Source organism: Bufo gargarizans, chromosome 3 (genome assembly GCF_014858855.1).
Source record: "Bufo gargarizans isolate SCDJY-AF-19 chromosome 3, ASM1485885v1, whole genome shotgun sequence".
NCBI classification, from domain to species: domain Eukaryota; kingdom Metazoa; phylum Chordata; class Amphibia; order Anura; family Bufonidae; genus Bufo; species Bufo gargarizans.
The window spans coordinates 566,937,930-566,955,565 of record NC_058082.1 but is presented as its reverse complement, the minus strand read 5'-3'; the positions used below and the strand labels follow the sequence as shown (position 1 = coordinate 566,955,565).

Here is a 17,636-nt window from a genome sequence, read left to right as displayed (position 1 = left end):
TGACGGGAAGTTGTAGAAGGGCTGAGCACACCCCGAAGGAGTGGTTTACAGAAAGTGAAAGAGAATTGCTGGAAATTCCTGCAGCCATCTCCTGTGTGACCGGACGCTGTGTGGCTCCATCGCACGGACGCCGAGGTACGAGCCGAGGTACGAGAATATTATTTTAGCTCCATCATACAATGTAAGGCCTCCGAGATACACGGTCCGTGAGCGGCCATATGTCCCGGAGCGGCATGGATCGTGCGCACAGCATCATACAGTGCGGGCGACGTGCACAGCACCATTGCTCCAGTGCGCACAATCCATGCCGCTCACGGACCGTATATCTCGGAGGGCATACGGTCGTGGGCAAGAGGCCTAACAGCCGGTACAGGCCGCGCCCCGATGCTCTGGTGGCCTCTGACTCCCCCCCGGTGGTTCTCCAGGACCACAATCCTTAGGATAGATGGGTGTGCTGGGCAGGCACTCAAGCACTTCCTTTCTTCACCACACAGAGGCGCTGTCGGCTGGTGACTCTCCAGACCGAGCTCAGGGGATGTCCAGCAGATGACTGACTGCCCGGCAGCCCCATGTCACGCTCTCCACCCCGCCGCCTCCTCGGCTCCACAGACACCGAGCATCAGGACTATAACGAACAGTCCTCCAAGAACAGCGGAGCAGTGCTACTCCTGGCACAGCGCCACACACTTGGTAGTGGTAGGGCCTGGTACTGCAGCTCAGTCCCATTAAATGGAATCTGTCAGCAGACGGCAGTTAGGCGCCAAGCTGCTGACAGACCTACCCATGAGCACTGCGAATCTCTCGGACGTCCGGACTAGCGGATCTCATCACATTTGTTTGTGGGTCCGACCGGCGCCATTGGTATCTATGGTGCAGCGGACCCAGCAGAATGTTGTAGAGCCCTTATAAAATGGACGAGGCAGAGACGAGTAGACGGAGGGAGTGTAACCCTGATCATAACCACCCAGAGAATAAGCCCGGTATTTACACAGCGGCGGGAAGAACCCCCCCCCCAACAAACTAAATTCTCAGCACCAGCAGGGGAGAGCGCCCGCTCTGGAGGCCGGAGGTTACACACGGATTTATCCGGAGTCTCACATATCGCGGCATTTAACTTTAAGGGAGATCAATACAGGTCAGGGGTCAGCAACCAGAGGAACTCCAGCAAACTACAACTCCCAGCATTCTCTGTGTATTCCTGTAGGAAGTCCAAAAGCAGCCTAACAAGTATGCACCGCGGCATAGGTGCCAGGTGGGCCCCGGTGACAGGGCGGCATAGGTGCCAGGTGGGCCCCGGTGACAGGGCGGCATAGGTGCCAGGTGGGCCCCGGTGACAGGGCGGTATAGGTGCCAGGTGGGTCCCGGTGACAGGACCGTATAGGTACCAGGTGGGTCCCGGTGACAGCGCTGTATAGGTGCCAGGTGGGTCCCGGTGACAGCGCTGTATAGGTGCCAGGTGGGTCCCGGTGACAGCGCTGTATAGGTGCCAGGTGGGTCCCGGTGACAGCGCTGTATAGGTGCCAGGTGGGTCCCGGTGACAGGGCTGTATAGGTGCCAGGTGGGCCCCGGTGACAGGGCTGTATAGGTGCCAGGTGGGCCCCGGTGACAGCGCTGTATAGGTACGAGGTGGGTCCCGGTGACAGCGCTGTATAGGTGCCAGGTGGGTCCCGGTGACAGCGCTGTATAGGAGCCAGGTGGGTCCCGGTGACAGCGCTGTATAGGTGCCAGGTGGGCCCTGGTGACAGCGCTGTATAGGTGCCAGGTGGGCCCCGGTGACAGCGCTGTATAGGTGCCAGGTGGGCCCCGGTGACAGCGCTGTATAGGTGCCAGGTGGGTCCCGGTGACAGCGCTGTATAGGTGCCAGGTGGGCCCCGGTGACAGGGCTGTATAGGTGCCAGGTGGGCCCCGGTGACAGCGCTGTATAGGTGCCAGGTGGGTCCCGGTGACAGCGCTGTATAGGTGCCAGGTGGGTCCCGGTGACAGCGCTGTATAGGTGCCAGGTGGGTCCCGGTGACAGGGCTGTATAGGTGCCAGGTGGGCCCCGGTGACAGGGCTGTATAGGTGCCAGGTGGGCCCCGGTGACAGGGCTGTATAGGTGCCAGGTGGGCCCCGGTGACAGGGCTGTATAGGTACTAGGTGGGCCCCGGTGACAGCGATGTATAGGTACTAGGTGGGCCCCGGTCACAGCGCTGTATAGGTACTAGGTGGGCCCCGGTCACAGCGCTGTATAGGTACTAGGTGGGTCCCTGTGACAGCGCTGTATAGGTACTAGGTGGGCCCCGGTGACAGCGATGTATAGGTGCCAGGTGGGCCCCGGTGACAGCGCTGTATAGGTACTCGGTGGGTCCCCGTGACAGCGCTGTATAGGTACCAGGTGGGTCCCTGTGACAGCGCTGTATAGGTGCCAGGTGGGTACAGCGCTGTGTATCCGTGTACGCATTCCTCCTTGGCTGCACCGAGCGCTGTAGGGGCCGGAGCATCTCTCCTCCTGCAACAGCACAGCTTTGCTATAACATTGCACATCGATGCCAGGCTTTTCAGCAGGGTGAACGGGCACGGGGAAGAGCCGACACAGCACGTCGCTTCTCCTGCCTGCGCCCGCTCTGCTACGGCCTGGCATAAAAGTTACGTTTAGAAGTTAGGTTAGTTTTTATAAACAGTAATAGCACTGATGCTGCTGCCATGTCCTGAGGTCTCCACCAGTGCTGCAGGCATATACCAGTATCACTAACTGGTGTAAGAGAGACTGGTACAGATGTATGAGGCACGCCGCGCCAACTATCCAACATACTTTTCTACTATTCTCAAAGTAGTAGAAAATGGCGCCTCACAAACAGCCCGCACTGACACTTCCGCCACTGGTCCCCTATGGGCCCCTACCAGGGCTGTCCGATGCCTGTCCTGGGGGCTGCTGTGAGTACAGATGATGTGTACGGGGTAAAAGCCCCCCGGCCGGTGCTGCTTCTCCTGTCTGGATGTTCCCTGATGAAGGCAAACGTGAAGCTTTTTCCAAAATGTGTTAGATAGTTTTTTGGTTGCCAGAGGCTTCTGTACCTCAGTGATGTCACTGAACACTCGGTCCAGACAGGAGAAGCAGTACCGGCTGGGGGGCTTCCACCCCGTATACATCATCTATACATACACCAGCAGCAAAACAGGAGAGCAGACAGCAGCCCCCAGGACAAGCATCGGACAGCCCTGGAAGGGGCCCATAGGGGAACATGGCTAATGCATGGGGTGACCTCAGACAGGTCTCATCTGCTTTTGTGGCTCAATTTCTGAGAAAAACAAACGTATTTTATGCAAATGAGCCTCTAGGAGCAACGGGGGCGTTGTCGTTACACCAAGAGACTCCAGGTGTGATGGTGTCCTAAAGTGGAGAGAGCTTGGCAGTTGCAGAGAGAACAGAGCCCCTAGGTGTAATGGCAACGCCCCCATTGCTCCAAGAGGCTCATTTGCATACATATGAACATGTGATCAACACAGATGCCTTCAGGTACAAAACTGCTGACAGATGCCCTTTAATAGCAGGAAACAGGGAGACCTGTTTTTCTAACTGAAATATAAATTTTCTTATAAAAAATCCTAAATCTGGAAAGTTTTCCCAAAACACCCTTATGGCATCGCTGACCTTCCTGCATCTGCGGGGTCTGGTGATTTATTGAATGTTTGATGTTTCAGGTTCAATGACGTCATCCAAAGCGACACCATGCTTAAGGCGGTGACCGAACTGGAATTATCGACTGCAGTAACACAACGGGTTAAATCACCAGGTGAGGACCATAGTCTTTCCTAGATTCATGACCGAACCCTCAGAGGTGGTAGGAACAGCGTGGCATTGAGGTGTCAAGGTGACCATACGCTGGAGATTTTGGACGGCCAAAAAGGCCGATTGACCATAGACGGATGTCCACGACAGATCCCGACAGCAGATATCTGTAATGGTTGTTCGGAACAGCAGATCTGCATCCCACGAGTGGAGGCTCAGGTCTGGCAACGGATCGAATGGTGACTTCTTTAGTTTTAACTTATGGTATTGTTGTGGAAGACGACGACCTTCACAGACCAACCGTGTATGACAGGAACCAGCAACCTTCAGCACTCCAGCTGTTTTGAAACTACAACTCCCAGCATGCACAACTCATAGAAGTGAAAGGAGGATTCTGGGAAATGTAGTTTCAGAACAGCTGGAGTGCCGGAGGTTGCTAAACCCTGGTGTATGACAAGTCACCCAGAAAATGGCCATCTGAAATTTCTGTGTATGACCAGCTTAGTCTTCTCAAGCATTAAGAGATTCCATTATGTAACTGGGATCTGTTCTGTCTTCACAGTAAACGCATTTCAGCATCTCTTGAAGGAATTAGATCTAGAAAAGTATGTGAATTCAAAGCTAACACTAAACGAGGTCTTAGAACTAGGACTGGATCATGTCCATCATGACCAAGCACGGGAAACAGGACTGGATCATGTCCATCATGACCAAGCACGGGAAACAGGACTGGATCATGTCCATCATGACCAAGCACGGGAAACAGGACTGGATAATGTCCATCATGACCAAGCACGGGAAACAGGACTGGATCATGTCCATCATGACCAAGCACGGGAAACAGGACTGGATCATGTCCATCATGACCAAGCACGGGAAACAGGACTGGATCATGTCCATCATGACCAAGCACGGGAAACAGGACTGGATAATGTCCATCATGACCAAGCACGGGTAACAGGACTGGATAATGTCCATCATGACCAAGCACGGGTAACAGGACTGGATCATGTCCATCATGACCAAGCACGGGAAACAGGACTGGATCATGTCCATCATGACCAACCTCAGGCCAAAGAGGAGATCCCTTGGATTTACTTAAAGAAACTGATGGCCTTAAACTCCACTGCAAGGGAGATGGCCAGTGACATCCACCCGCTAGATGTCCTCTGCGTCCTCCTGCAATGTGCCGACAGCTTTCTACAGCAAGAGATTGTAACCAAAATGTCCATGTGTCAATTTGCTGTCCCTTTGCTGCTTCCTCCCACCATCGGCCCAAACAACACCCTCATGCTATGGACGATGAGAGGTATTGTGAAGCGATGGAAAACTCACGTAAAAGAAAGCAGCAAAAAATTAATAGAAGAAAATATAGTATATATTCCCATGCCAGTCTTCTCGTTTGTCAGATTGGGGAAAGTGAAATTATCCAAATCTATGCTCTTAAATAACCTCCTCAGCTCACGAGCTCAAAACCACGACTTCTTCATACACGAGAATTTGGAGGGAGGAAACGTGGAGAAAAAAAGTGTCTAAAGGCCTCATAGAAATGTCCTGGTACTTTCCTTGTGGGAAATCTGACGTCTTCCCAGAACCTGTAGCAGTGACCAATCTACGTGGAGACCTGGGGTCCAACTGGGAACAGTTCACATTTCTGACTCGAATCTCATCGGCTGTGTTCATATTTGTCGACAGAGTTCCTACAGAGGCAGAAACCAGGCGATTACCAACCGGCACTAACTATTATTACGTTGTCACTCAGTTTGAAGAGTCACATAAGGCAAAATGGGACAACTTCATGTCGACGTTCAGGATTGATCAGAGCAATGTTATAATAAAGGACAGAAGAACAAACCTAAGTCAAATGGTGCAAGTGATGAGAAAGACCATGATGTCCTTGAGTACCAAACAGATCACAATTAAAAACATGGCATATAAAATCTCTGGTCTTCCCATTTGTATAGATGAACAATCGGAAGAATGCAGTCGGGCGAGAAGATATGCTGAAGAGCTAACACAAGACATTGCAGTGGTTGAGAAGTATAAAGAAAAGGCAATGGCCTTACAGGGGAAGCTCTGGAAACAACTGTCCGCAACAGAGAAGGAGCTCTGCCGAATGAGCAGACAGGGGGACCGGAGCATGCAGGACTACCAGTCAGAACTGATGGACAAACAGGCCTCCATTCGTCAGCAGCAAAGTGAGACCACAATGCATAAGAGCATAGAGCGCTTTATTGCAGCAACCACTGGCCTTCCAGCGGCAGAAAGACGCTATTTTCTTAAATGGCTTCAAGAGGAACTCAGTTCACTTGCTAGAAGAGATATCTTGGCGTTGCAGGTGAAATACAATGAAACATGTCTCAAGATAAATGATCTAGAACTAAAGAATCAAACACTAGAAAGATGTAGAACAGAACTGAAGGAGCTGGATCAGAAGATTTCGAATAGCTCTTTGGGACTTGAACACTTCCTGCGGGAGATGGGGCAGATCTATGAGGCTGAACGGGCTATGCAAAATCGAGGACTGATGAACATGAATAGGAGAAGTGCTGACAGCTTTCCAGGCACAGCTGCCGATCTCCTGCTGGATGGGTTCCCACTGGAGCTGATTGATGGAGATGTCTCCAACATTCCCATACAGTGGATAAAGGATGTCCTGACCGAGCTTGATAGGAAGACCGACGGACGCTGTAGGATGAGAGTGATATCGGTGTTGGGAGTGCAGAGTACGGGGAAGTCCACCCTTCTCAACACCATGTTTGGTCTACAGTTCCCTGTGGCCAGTGGACGCTGCACACGAGGAGCCTTCATGACCCTTATCAAAGTGAAGAAAACCTCCCGGGAAGAACTAGGCTGTGACTTTGTCATGGTGATTGACACTGAAGGGTTAAGGGCCCCCGAGCTATCTTCTCTGGAGGGCAGTTATGAGCACGACAATGAGTTGGCCACATTAGTGGTTGGGTTGAGTGATATCACCATAGTAAACATAGCCATGGAAAACGCAGCAGAAATGCAAGATATTTTACAGATTGTGGTCCATGCTTTTCTCCGGATGAAAGAGATAGGGGAAAAAACCAACTGTGTTTTTGTCCATCAGAATGTGAGTGATGTGTCCGCTCAAGAGAACAACATGAGGGATAAGAAAAAACTCCTAGAACAGCTCAACGAAGTGACAAAAATAGCTGCAAAAATGGAAAAAAGAAGTAAAGTCACAATGTTCAGCGACGTGATGGACTATGATCTGGAGAGAAACAACTTGTACATTTCTGGCCTGTGGCAGGGGAAGCCACCAATGGCCTCTGTGAACGTCGGTTACAGTGAACAAGTTCAAGACCTTAAAAAATATTTACTTGAATTTATTAAACGCCAAAAACATTATCGAAATCCGTCCAGCATTCCCCAATTCTGCAAATGGATCGAAAGCTTATGGAAGGCTGTAAAGTATGAGACATTCATCTTCAGTTTCCGAAACAGCCTGGTAGCGGACGCTTATTACAGACTGTCCATGCAGTTCTCCCTGTGGGAATGGGAATTTCGCAAAAAGGTCCACAGCAAAGTTAACAGCTTACAGAACAGCATCAAAAATCAGTCAGAGGAGGCTCCAGACAGAGGAGCACATGCCGAACTCAAGGACCTGGAAAACTGCATCCATCATGAAGAAACTCAAATGATCCAGTCACTAGAAAAATATTTCGAGGATAGGCTAGAAAATCAAAATGTTCAACTTGTAGAAAGATATCGGGAAGACTTCATTAAAAGCATCCAGTCTCTGAGAAGGGAACTGGAAAATAACGCTCAAGTCAAGTACAGAGAAGCGGTTGCTATACAGAGAGAGACATTAGCCATTCAGAATATCCAGAATAGATATCAAGAGTTAATAGAAGAAAAGATCACCAAACTTCTAGAACGCTGCAGAAAGGAAAACTACAGGTTGGGTAATAAAGATTTAATGAAGGAATTCAATACCATGTGGACCGAGACTCTTGAAGACCAACAGATCAGTCATGTGAACAAGCGTAACGTCCAACAGTCCATGTTCTATCAACTGAAACGAGACATGGGCATGAAAGGACCTCTGGTCAACGAGAGGCTTACATCAGAATGTACGTTACGAACCTCCTCGCTGATCGATCACTATTTAACAGAGGAGATAACTAACGAGGAGGACCACAAGCTGAAGACACTGGTGACCTTGTTAGACCAAAGCTGTGAAGAATATGTCGACAGAGTCGTTAACAGAGGCGGAGATTATGTCGATGTTTTCTGCTATGAATTACTTAACACGATCAACGAACAACTTGGGGCCAAAACAGGCAACGTGGCGGACTATTCTGTAGAGTTTGAGTTGGAGATAAAGATTTTCATTTTACATAAAGCGTCTCAGAAGTTTCAGGACATGCACGAGAGATTCAACCACAACAACCACCCAAGGGCCATTCTAGAGCGCCTCAAACCTCAGTATCTGTCAATATTCGCCGACTCATTCCAAGAAAAGGATGAATGTCAGAGTCGAGCCAAACGCTTCACCCAGCTCTGCCTGAAACCGGCCATATTCAACTATATATTCCAGAATCTCGGAGATAAAATTATGGATGATGTTCTTCTTGGTCCCAATAATCAGACTTTTAGAAACAGAAGCTTTTTTCAAAGCACTCTGCTAGAAGGTCTACTGTCCGACATGTCATTCCAGGAATACGTCAAGTACATAAGCTCCTATGAGGCATACGCTAAAGACTGGACGTCAAAATATATTTCTAAAACGTACAGAAATTCCCCAGTTCTAGAGTCTTTACAAGAACAGGTTCTCGCTGATATCATCTCAAGAATCAAAGACATTCTCAACAATGAAGAATGCCAGGAAAGTCCAAACCTCTCCAGATTTTTAAAAATATTTTGTGGGATGTTAAGAAAAGAATTGGTGCTGTCAACGGCAGAGATTAAAGTGTTGGCCTTCCACAGCCTTATGAATTCTAAGCAATTTTCTTCTGATGTTGAGGTCTTTCTCCAAGACACAGAACAAGAAGTTCGGTCAGAGATGAGGTCTATGAGTTTTGAATCTCTACTTTCCAAAATCACATTGAAGCCTCAGGATGAGCTGCTGAAGAAAGCGATTGGATGTGGACACCAGTGTCCGTTCTGTAAAGTCCCCTGTGAGGCTGGAAGTGATGCCCACGAGAACCACTTTGCATCTGTCCACAGACCTCGAGGACTGGGACAATACAGGTGGTGTAAGAATGAAAAACTGGTTGCTGACATTTGTACTACGGCCGTTGTGTCCCAAAGTCAATTCAAAAATTCAGACACGGGTTGGACATTTCATCCATACAAAGACTATCGCACTTACTATCCAGACTGGGCCATCCAGCCAGACCCCAGCATCGAGTCCTCCGATTACTGGAAATACATATTCGTGAAGTTTAATATAGAATTTGCTAAAATGTACAATGCAAAACCGGCCGTTCTGCCAGCCAACTGGAAGACGATCACCAAGGAGCAGGCCTCGTCCAGCCTGAGGAAAGTGTACAACTTGAGTTAATCTTTTTTTTTCTTTTCTTCTTTTTCATACATTTTTATTAGTGTATTCACAAAACCAAAAACCAAAGACATAACGGCAATAAAAAGGATATCAATTTAAAGGGGTTGTCCGGGTTCAGAGGTGAATCTGGACATATCTCCTTCTTCACCTAGGCAGCCCCTCTCACGTGAGCATTTTATGTCCAGATGCTCTCCTTCGTCCTCTGCTGAATCGCCCAGGACAAGGGCTTTTTCTGGAAATCCGGAGACGTACCAGCATCTCCATGGGCAAGCCAAAAACTCCCATTCCTGCACAACCCTCAAGAGGAATTTTTCATGTTTTTACCAATCTGAGTCCAATCCCTAATTTCCCTATGCCACAAATCCTTCCGTCCACACCTTCTCCATCTGTGACCGGGACGGACAATTATCTACAGCACTATCATGTGGACAATGTGATTCTCCACAGACTGAGGAGCCGCTTGTCAACAACGCAATAAAATATTCATTTTCCTTCTTTACAAATCTGAGCAATAAAATTTAGACTTTTTGGGAATTGTCTAAAATTATTCCACAGCGGAGAAGAACTACGGGGCGAGCAAAAAGTCGCCGGACGCCCTTTTATTTCAGAAACGAAAAAGGAAAATGAAATATCTGAAGACCCCAGCAAGTAATCGGTGAGGGGGCTTTTAGGCTATGTCTAAGCCAAGGCCACCATCTTGAAAGCTACCATTTTGGACGAAGGGCAAATTGTATCCAATGGGAAGGGGGTCTGTGTACATACATTACTTATCCTGTATTATACTCCAGAGCTGCACTCACTATTCTGCTGGTGCAGTCACTGTGTACATACATTACTTATCCTGTACTGACCCTGAGTTACATCCTGTATTATACTCCAGAGCTGCACTCACTATTCTGCTGGTGCAGTCACTGTGTACATACATTACTTATCCTGTACTGATCCTGAGTTACATCCTGTATTATACTCCAGAGCTGCACTCACTATTCTGCTGGTGCAGTCACTGTGTACATACATTACTTATCCTGTACTGATCCTGAGTTACATCCTGTATTATGCTCCAGAGCTGCACTCACTATTCTGCTGGTGCAGTCACTGTGTACATACATTACTTATCCTGTACTGATCCTGAGTTACATCCTGTATTATACTCCAGAGCTGCACTCACTATTCTGCTGGTGCAGTCACTGTGTACATACATTACTTATCCTGTACTGATCCTGAGTTACATCCTGTATTATACTCCAGAGCTGCACTCACTATTCTGCTGGTGCAGTGACTGTGTACATACATTACTTATCCTGTACTGATCCTGAGTTACATCCTGTATTATTCTCCAGAGCTGCACTCACTATTCTGCTGGTGCAGTCACTGTGTACATACATTACTTATCCTGTAATGACCCTGAGTTACATCCTGTATTATACTCCAGAGCTGCACTCACTATTCTGCTGGTGCAGTCACTGTGTACATACATTACTTATCCTGTACTGATCCTGAGTTACATCCTGTATTATACTCCAGAGCTGCACTCACTATTCTGCTGGTGCAGTCACTGTGTACATACATTACTTATCCTGTACTGATCCTGGGTTATATCCTGTATTATACCCCAGAGCTGCACTCACTATTCTGCTGGTGCAGTCACTGTGTACATACATTACTTATCCTGTACTGATCCTGGGTTACATCCTGTATTATACTCCAGAGCTGCACTCACTATTCTGCTGGTGCAGTCACTGTGTACATACATTACTTATCCTGTACTGATCCTGGGTTATATCCTGTATTATACCCCAGAGCTGCACTCACTATTCTGCTGGTGCAGTCACTGTGTACATACTATACTTATCCTGTACGGATCCTTAGTTACATCCTGTATTATACTTCAGAGCTGCACTCACTGTGTACATACATTGGTGACACGGGTGGCATATCCCCAGCTGTAGTCAGAGGACTGAAGACCTAAACTAGTAACAAGCCTGGGGCTTCCACCTCTGCCCGAAGGCAGGGCTGCACTACTGAGACCGACTCCAATTTTGGAAGAATAATATTTATATAAATCTGTAAAACCCTACCTGCTAACAATCTCAGTACAACATGTCTTACTTAATACGTCACTTCCAGAGCTGCACTCTCTATTCTTCTAGCAGTATTTAGCAATTTGTCTGACATACATATCTGAAAATGCAGCCGGCCCGGAGGTCATCTCCTGGAGCAGCAATTTCCTTCCAGGTAAGGCTCCTTTCACACTAGCGTTCGGGGCTCCGCTTGCGGGTTCCGTTTGAAGGCTCTCACAAGCGGCCTGGAACGGATCCGTACTGGCCTAATGCATTCTGAGTGGACGCGGATCTGCTCAGAATGCATCAGTCTGGCACCGTTTGTCCTCCGCTCCGCTCAGCAGGCGGACACCTGAACGCAGCTTGCAGCCTGGCCGTGCGGAGGCAAACGGATCCGTCCTGACTTACAGTGTAAGTCAATAGGGACGGATCCGTTTAAAGTTGACACAGTATGGCTAAATTTTCAAACGGATCCGTCCCCCATTGACTTTCAATGTAAAATCAAAACGGATCCGTTTGCACCATCATGAACAAAAAAAAATATATATATTTTTTTTTGTTCATGGTAATGCAAACGGATCCGTTCTGAACGGATCTAAGCGTTTGCATTATAGGTGTGGATCCGTCTGTGCAGACACCAGACGGATCCGCTCCGAACGCAAGTGTGAAAGTAGCCTAAGGCTGGGTTCACACCTAGGCGTTTCTCAAACGCGCGTTTTATGCGCGTTTTTTTTAATAGTGAACGCGCGTTTGACGCGCGTTTGGGTGATTGACAGCAGTGTTGTCCAAAGAGTCTATGGCCCAAACGCGCGTCAAACGCGCCAAAAAAAGCTCCTGTACTTGTTTGAGCGTCGGGCGTTTTACAGCGCGATCGTACGCGCTGTAAAACGCCCAGGTGTGAACCCTTCCCATAGGGAATCATTGGTTCTTGCCTGTTGTGCGTTTTACAGCGCGTAGGAACGCGCTGTAAAACGCTCAGGTGTGAACCCAGCGTAAGACAGATAGAAACTGCGCTCTGCTGCTTCTGGCATCCATCCATTTATCAGAGCAGACATGAAGGTAAAGATAAGTGAGTAGGTGAGGGGCTCCCAGGGGCCCCTAACTACATTACCCACTTCAGTGCCAGCTGCTGTAACAATTCAACCCGGGAGCTCAATTGTTGTGAGATCCTTATCAGAGCTGAGGGCTGGCTGCTGGGGATAAAGGAATGTAGGGCGTGAAGATCCGGGCAGCAGACCTCCAGCTCCAGCAGTATGGGGCGGGAAGATCCGGGCAGGAGATCTCCAGAGCAAGGAGTATGGGGCGGGAAGATCCGGGCAGGAGATCTCCAGAGCAAGGAGTATGGGGCGGGAAGATCCGGGCAGGAGATCTCCAGAGCAAGGAGTATGGGGCGGGAAGATCAGGGCAGCAGATCTCCAGAGCAAGGAGTATGGGGCGGGAAGATCCGGGCAGGAGATCTCCAGAGCAAGGAGTATGGGGCGGGAAGATCCGGGCAGGAGATCTCCAGAGCAAGGAGTATGGGGCGTGAAGATCCGGGCAGGAGATCTCCAGAGCAAGGAGTATGGGGCGGGAAGATCAGGGCAGCAGACCTCCAGCTCCAGCAGTATGGGGCGGGAAGATCAGGGCAGCAGTATGGGGCGTGAAGATCCGGGCAGCAGTATGGGGCGTGAAGATCCGGGCAGGAGATCTCCAGAGCAAGGAGTATGGGGCGTGAAGATCCGGGCAGGAGATCTCCAGAGCAAGGAGTATGGGGCGTGAAGATCCGGGCAGGAGACCTCCAGAGCAAGGAGTATGGGGCGGGAAGATCCGGGCAGCAGACCTCCAGAGCAAGGAGTATGGGGCGGGAAGATCCGGGCAGCAGACCTCCAGCTCCAGCAGTATGGGGCGGGAAGATCCGGGCAGCAGACCTCCAGCTCCAGCAGTATGGGGCGTGAAGATCCGGGCAGCAGTATGGGGCGTGAAGATCCGGGCAGGAGATCTCCAGAGCAAAGAGTATGGGGCGGGAAGATCCGGGCAGGAGATCTCCAGAGCAAGGAGTATGGGGCGTGAAGATCCGGGCAGGAGATCTCCAGAGCAAGGAGTATGGGGCGGGAAGATCCGGGCAGGAGATCTCCAGAGCAAGGAGTATGGGGCGGGAAGATCCGGGCAGCAGACCTCCAGCTCCAGCAGTATGGGGCGGGAAGATCCGGGCAGGAGATCTCCAGAGCAAGGAGTATGGGGCGGGAAGATCAGGGCAGCAGTATGGGGCGTGAAGATCCGGGCAGGAGATCTCCAGCTCCAGCAGTATGGGGCGGGAAGATCCGGGCAGCAGACCTCCAGCTCCAGCAGTATGGGGCGGGAAGATCAGGGCAGCAGTATGGGGCGTGAAGATCCGGGCAGGAGATCTCCAGAGCAAGGAGTATGGGGCGTGAAGATCCGGGCAGGAGATCTCCAGAGCAAGGAGTATGGGGCGTGAAGATCCGGGCAGGAGATCTCCAGAGCAAGGAGTATGGGGCGTGAAGATCCGGGCAGGAGATCTCCAGAGCAAGGAGTATGGGGCGTGAAGATCCGGGCAGGAGATCTCCAGAGCAAGGAGTATGGGGCGTGAAGATCCGGGCAGCAGATCTCCAGAGCAAGGAGTATGGGGCGTGAAGATCCGGGCAGCAGACCTCCAGCTCCAGCAGTATGGGGCGGGAAGATCAGGGCAGCAGTATGGGGCGTGAAGATCCGGGCAGGAGATCTCCAGAGCAAGGAGTATGGGGCGTGAAGATCCGGGCAGCAGATCTCTAGCCCTAACAGTAGGGAGCGTGAAGATCAGGACAGGAAAGCTCCTGCCCTAGCAGTATGGGGCATGAAGATCCGGGCAAGAGATCTCCAGCCCCAGGAGTATGGGGCGTGAAGATCCGGCCAGGAGACCTCCAGAGCAAGGAGTATGGGGTGTGAAGATCCAGGCAGGAGATCTCCAGAGCAAGGAGTATGGGGTGTGAAGATCCAGGCAGGAGATCTCCAGAGCCAGGGGTATGGGGCGTAAAGATCTGGCCAGGAGATCTCCAGACACAGGAGTAAGGGGCGGTGATAAGTTTTGGACAGATTTGGCCAAGCATGTCCCCGTGTTCTAGATTATACAATAGCGGCAGGGATGCTCAGACACAGCTGGGTAATGGCCACGTTTCCTAGAATCAATGTGGCTCATGTGACCTGCACTCACTACATCATAGATCAGCTACATGGATCACATACGGTCGCGTGAAAGTACCCTTAGTGTGCGTCTGTGTTCTATACTGCATGATGGCGGTAAGCGTGCTCCTGTGTTCTAGATTAGGGACGCTCAACCTGTGGCCATCCAGCTGTTGTAAAACTACAACTCCCAGTATGCCCTAAATGCTTAGGCTGTCCAGGCACGCTGGGAGTTGTAGTTTTGCAACAGTTGGAGGGCCGCAGGTTGAGCACCCCTGTTCTAGATGATATGATAGAAGTAAGAATGTCCCTGCATTCTAGATGATATGATAGAAGTAAGAATGTCCCTGCATTCTAGATGATACGATGCCAGTAAGTGTGCTTCTTTGCTCTAGATCATATAATAGAAGCAAGCATGATCCTGTGTTCTAGATCATATGAGGGCAGTAAGTGTGGTCCTGTGTTCTAGATCATATGAGGGCAGTAAGTGTGGTCCTGTGTTCTAGATCATATGAGGGCAGTAAGTGTGGTCCTGTGTTCTAGATCATATGAGGGCAGTAAGTGTGGTCCTGTGTTCTAGATCATATGAGGGCAGTAAGTGTGGTCCTGTGTTCTAGATCATATGAGGGCAGTAAGTGTGGTCCTGTGTTCTAGATCATATGAGGGCAGTAAGTGTGGTCCTGTGTTCTAGATCATATGAGGGCAGTAAGTGTGGTCCTGTGTTCTAGATCATATGAGGGCAGTAAGTGTGGTCCTGTGTTCTAGATCATATGAGGGCAGTAAGCAAGCTCCTGCATTCTAGGCCATATGATAGAAGTAAGCGTGCTCCTGTGTTCTAGACCAGGCATGCTCAACCTGTGGTCCTCCAGCTGTTGCAAAACTACAACTCCCATCATTCCCGGACAGCCTACAGCAGGGCATGGTGGGAGTTGTAGTTTTACAACAGCTGGAGGGCCGCAGGTTGAGCTTCCATGTTCTAGACCATATAATAGAGGAAAGCGTGCTCCTGTGTTCTAGACCAGGCATGCTCAACCTGTGGTCCTCCAGCTGTTGCAAAACTACAACTCCCATCATTCCCGGACAGCCTACAGCAGGGCATGGTGGGAGTTGTAGTTTTACAACAGCTGGAGGGCCGCAGGTTAAGCATCCCTGTTCTAGACGATATAATAGAGGAAAGCGTGCTCCTGTGTTCTAGATTGTATAATGACAGGAAGCGTGCTCCTGTGTTCTAGACCGTATAATGACAGGAAGTGTGCTCCTGTGTTCTAGATTGAGCAGTACACGTGCTCCTGAGTACAGGTGTGTTCTAGACTTTGATGATGGGGTCGGGGTGCTCCTATAGATGATGTGTGGGTTCAGTAGGTGACTTCCCCAACTACTGCCCGTTTCACTAAGTTGGATCTTATAAAAACACCAGAGACTTTCCATCATGACCCCCTGACCCATGTGCCGGCTGCGGGTGCCACCTGTGGTGTCCTCTCCCTGATCTAGAATGGTGACAGAACCTCATCCCTGAGGAGGGGTTGGTGCCACACATGAGGGTGACCCAGGCGCCGCTGCTCCTACCTGTGGCGGTGCTCGTCGTGGCCCAGGCCGTGGATCAGGAAGCCGCCCGAGTTCTTGTCGCCCTTGTCGGAGTCGATGTGGGGGATGAGCACGTCCTCCAGGCCCAGGTCGAAGCGCTTGTGCTTGGAGGAGTCCGGCAGGAAGAAGAAGGCGCCGAAGCAGAGCGTGATGAAGGCACTGAGGATGAGGAGCAGGATGAACTTCTCCGAGAGCCTCAGGGTGGCGCGGTGGTGGGGGATGGACGAGGCGCCCAGGCTGAGAGGGGGGATCCTGCGCCCAGACAGGGGGAGCAGAGCTGGGGTGGTCATGTCTGCAGCGGCCGTGAAGAGCGGGTATCAGGTGATGCCAAACGTACAATGCATTGAGGGACTGTCAGCGAAGACCTGCCACGTGTCACCCTGGGCACCCGATGCCAGTACAATGAAAGAGCGCCCACAAATCCTGGCAGGTGAGGGGAACAAGTACAAGGTGCCCGCTCTGCCCCCTCACCAGAGGTGCCAGCTATGCCCCCTTACTGACAGGTATCCGGTGCCAACAGTGCCCCCTTACTGACAGGTATCCGGTGCCAACAGTGCCCCCTTACTGACAGGTATCCGGTGCCAACTGTGCCTCCTTACTGACAGGTATCCAGTGCCAGCTGCGCCCCCTCAAAGGTGCCAGGTATCCAAAGGCAGCTGTGCCCCCTTACGGACAGGTATCCAGTACAAGCTGTGCCCCCTCACTGACAGGTATCCAGTGCCAGCTGTGCCCCCTCACCAGAGGTGCCAGGTGTCCAGTACAAGCTGTGCCCCCTCACCAGAGGTGCCAGGTGTCCAGTACAAGCTGTGCCCCCTCACCACAGGTGCCAGGTGTCCAGTGCCAGGTGTGCCTCTTCAGTATGACATGTGCCTGGTAACCGGTGCCAGCCGAGCCTCTGTACTGTAGGGAGTGCCGGCCACGGCCTGTGGTGCCTCCCGCACTGAGGTGACGAGGTTAGGGGCCCGTGTTTCAGTCCAGGCTATGAGCGAGCAGTGACCGTAGACAGGACGGAAGCAGCCCGGGTCCGCTCTCTCCGGAGACCTCGGCCGATGCAGCTCCCGGCGCTCAGCCCGCAGCTCCTCCTCTATCTCATACGTTAATCGGTGCCTTCGCCATCTTGACCGGGGAGGCGGAGCGAGGAGGAGCTGCCATGGAGACTCCGAGTCCTCCGCAGCCAATGAGGCTGACAGCTGACGTAACACGTCACTTCCGGCGTTAAGGGTCACGTAGGCCATAGCACATTCTATGCCCGCCATCTTTGATAAGGGAAGGGAAAGTATCACAGGGTTTGACCTAAACTAGACGTCTACTGTCAGTGTCACAGGGGGCGGGATTAGATACACAGCTCAGGAGACTGTATCACACTGGACAGAAGGGATTAGATACACAGCTCAGCAGACTGTATCACACAGGATAGGATTAGATACACAGCTCAGGAGACTGTATCACACAGGAGAGGATTAGATACACAGCTCAGCAGACAGTATTACACAGGATAGGATTAGATACACAGCTCAGCAGACAGTATCAC

General features: G+C 50.8%; 2 protein-coding genes across 2 annotated transcripts in view; one reads left to right on the top strand and one right to left on the bottom strand.

The window, feature by feature from the left end:
• Positions 1 to 17,273, bottom strand: part of MAN1A2 (mannosidase alpha class 1A member 2) — a 36,690-nt gene extending 19,417 nt beyond the window's left edge. Inside the window, exon 1 of the mRNA XM_044284287.1 lies at positions 16,088 to 17,273. Within this exon, the coding sequence (XP_044140222.1) occupies positions 16,088 to 16,395 (308 nt within the window). The 5' untranslated portion in view covers positions 16,396 to 17,273. The remainder of the gene's footprint in view (positions 1 to 16,087) is intronic.
• On the top strand, positions 77 to 10,034 carry LOC122930721 (interferon-induced very large GTPase 1-like). Its single transcript, XM_044284286.1, is given in 4 exon segments — positions 77 to 135; positions 3,682 to 3,773; positions 4,332 to 5,290; positions 5,292 to 10,034. Coding segments are annotated over 3 exon segments (5,037 nt in total). The 5' UTR covers positions 77 to 135; positions 3,682 to 3,709; the 3' UTR covers positions 9,306 to 10,034.
• Positions 17,274 to 17,636: the final 363 nt, after the last annotated feature.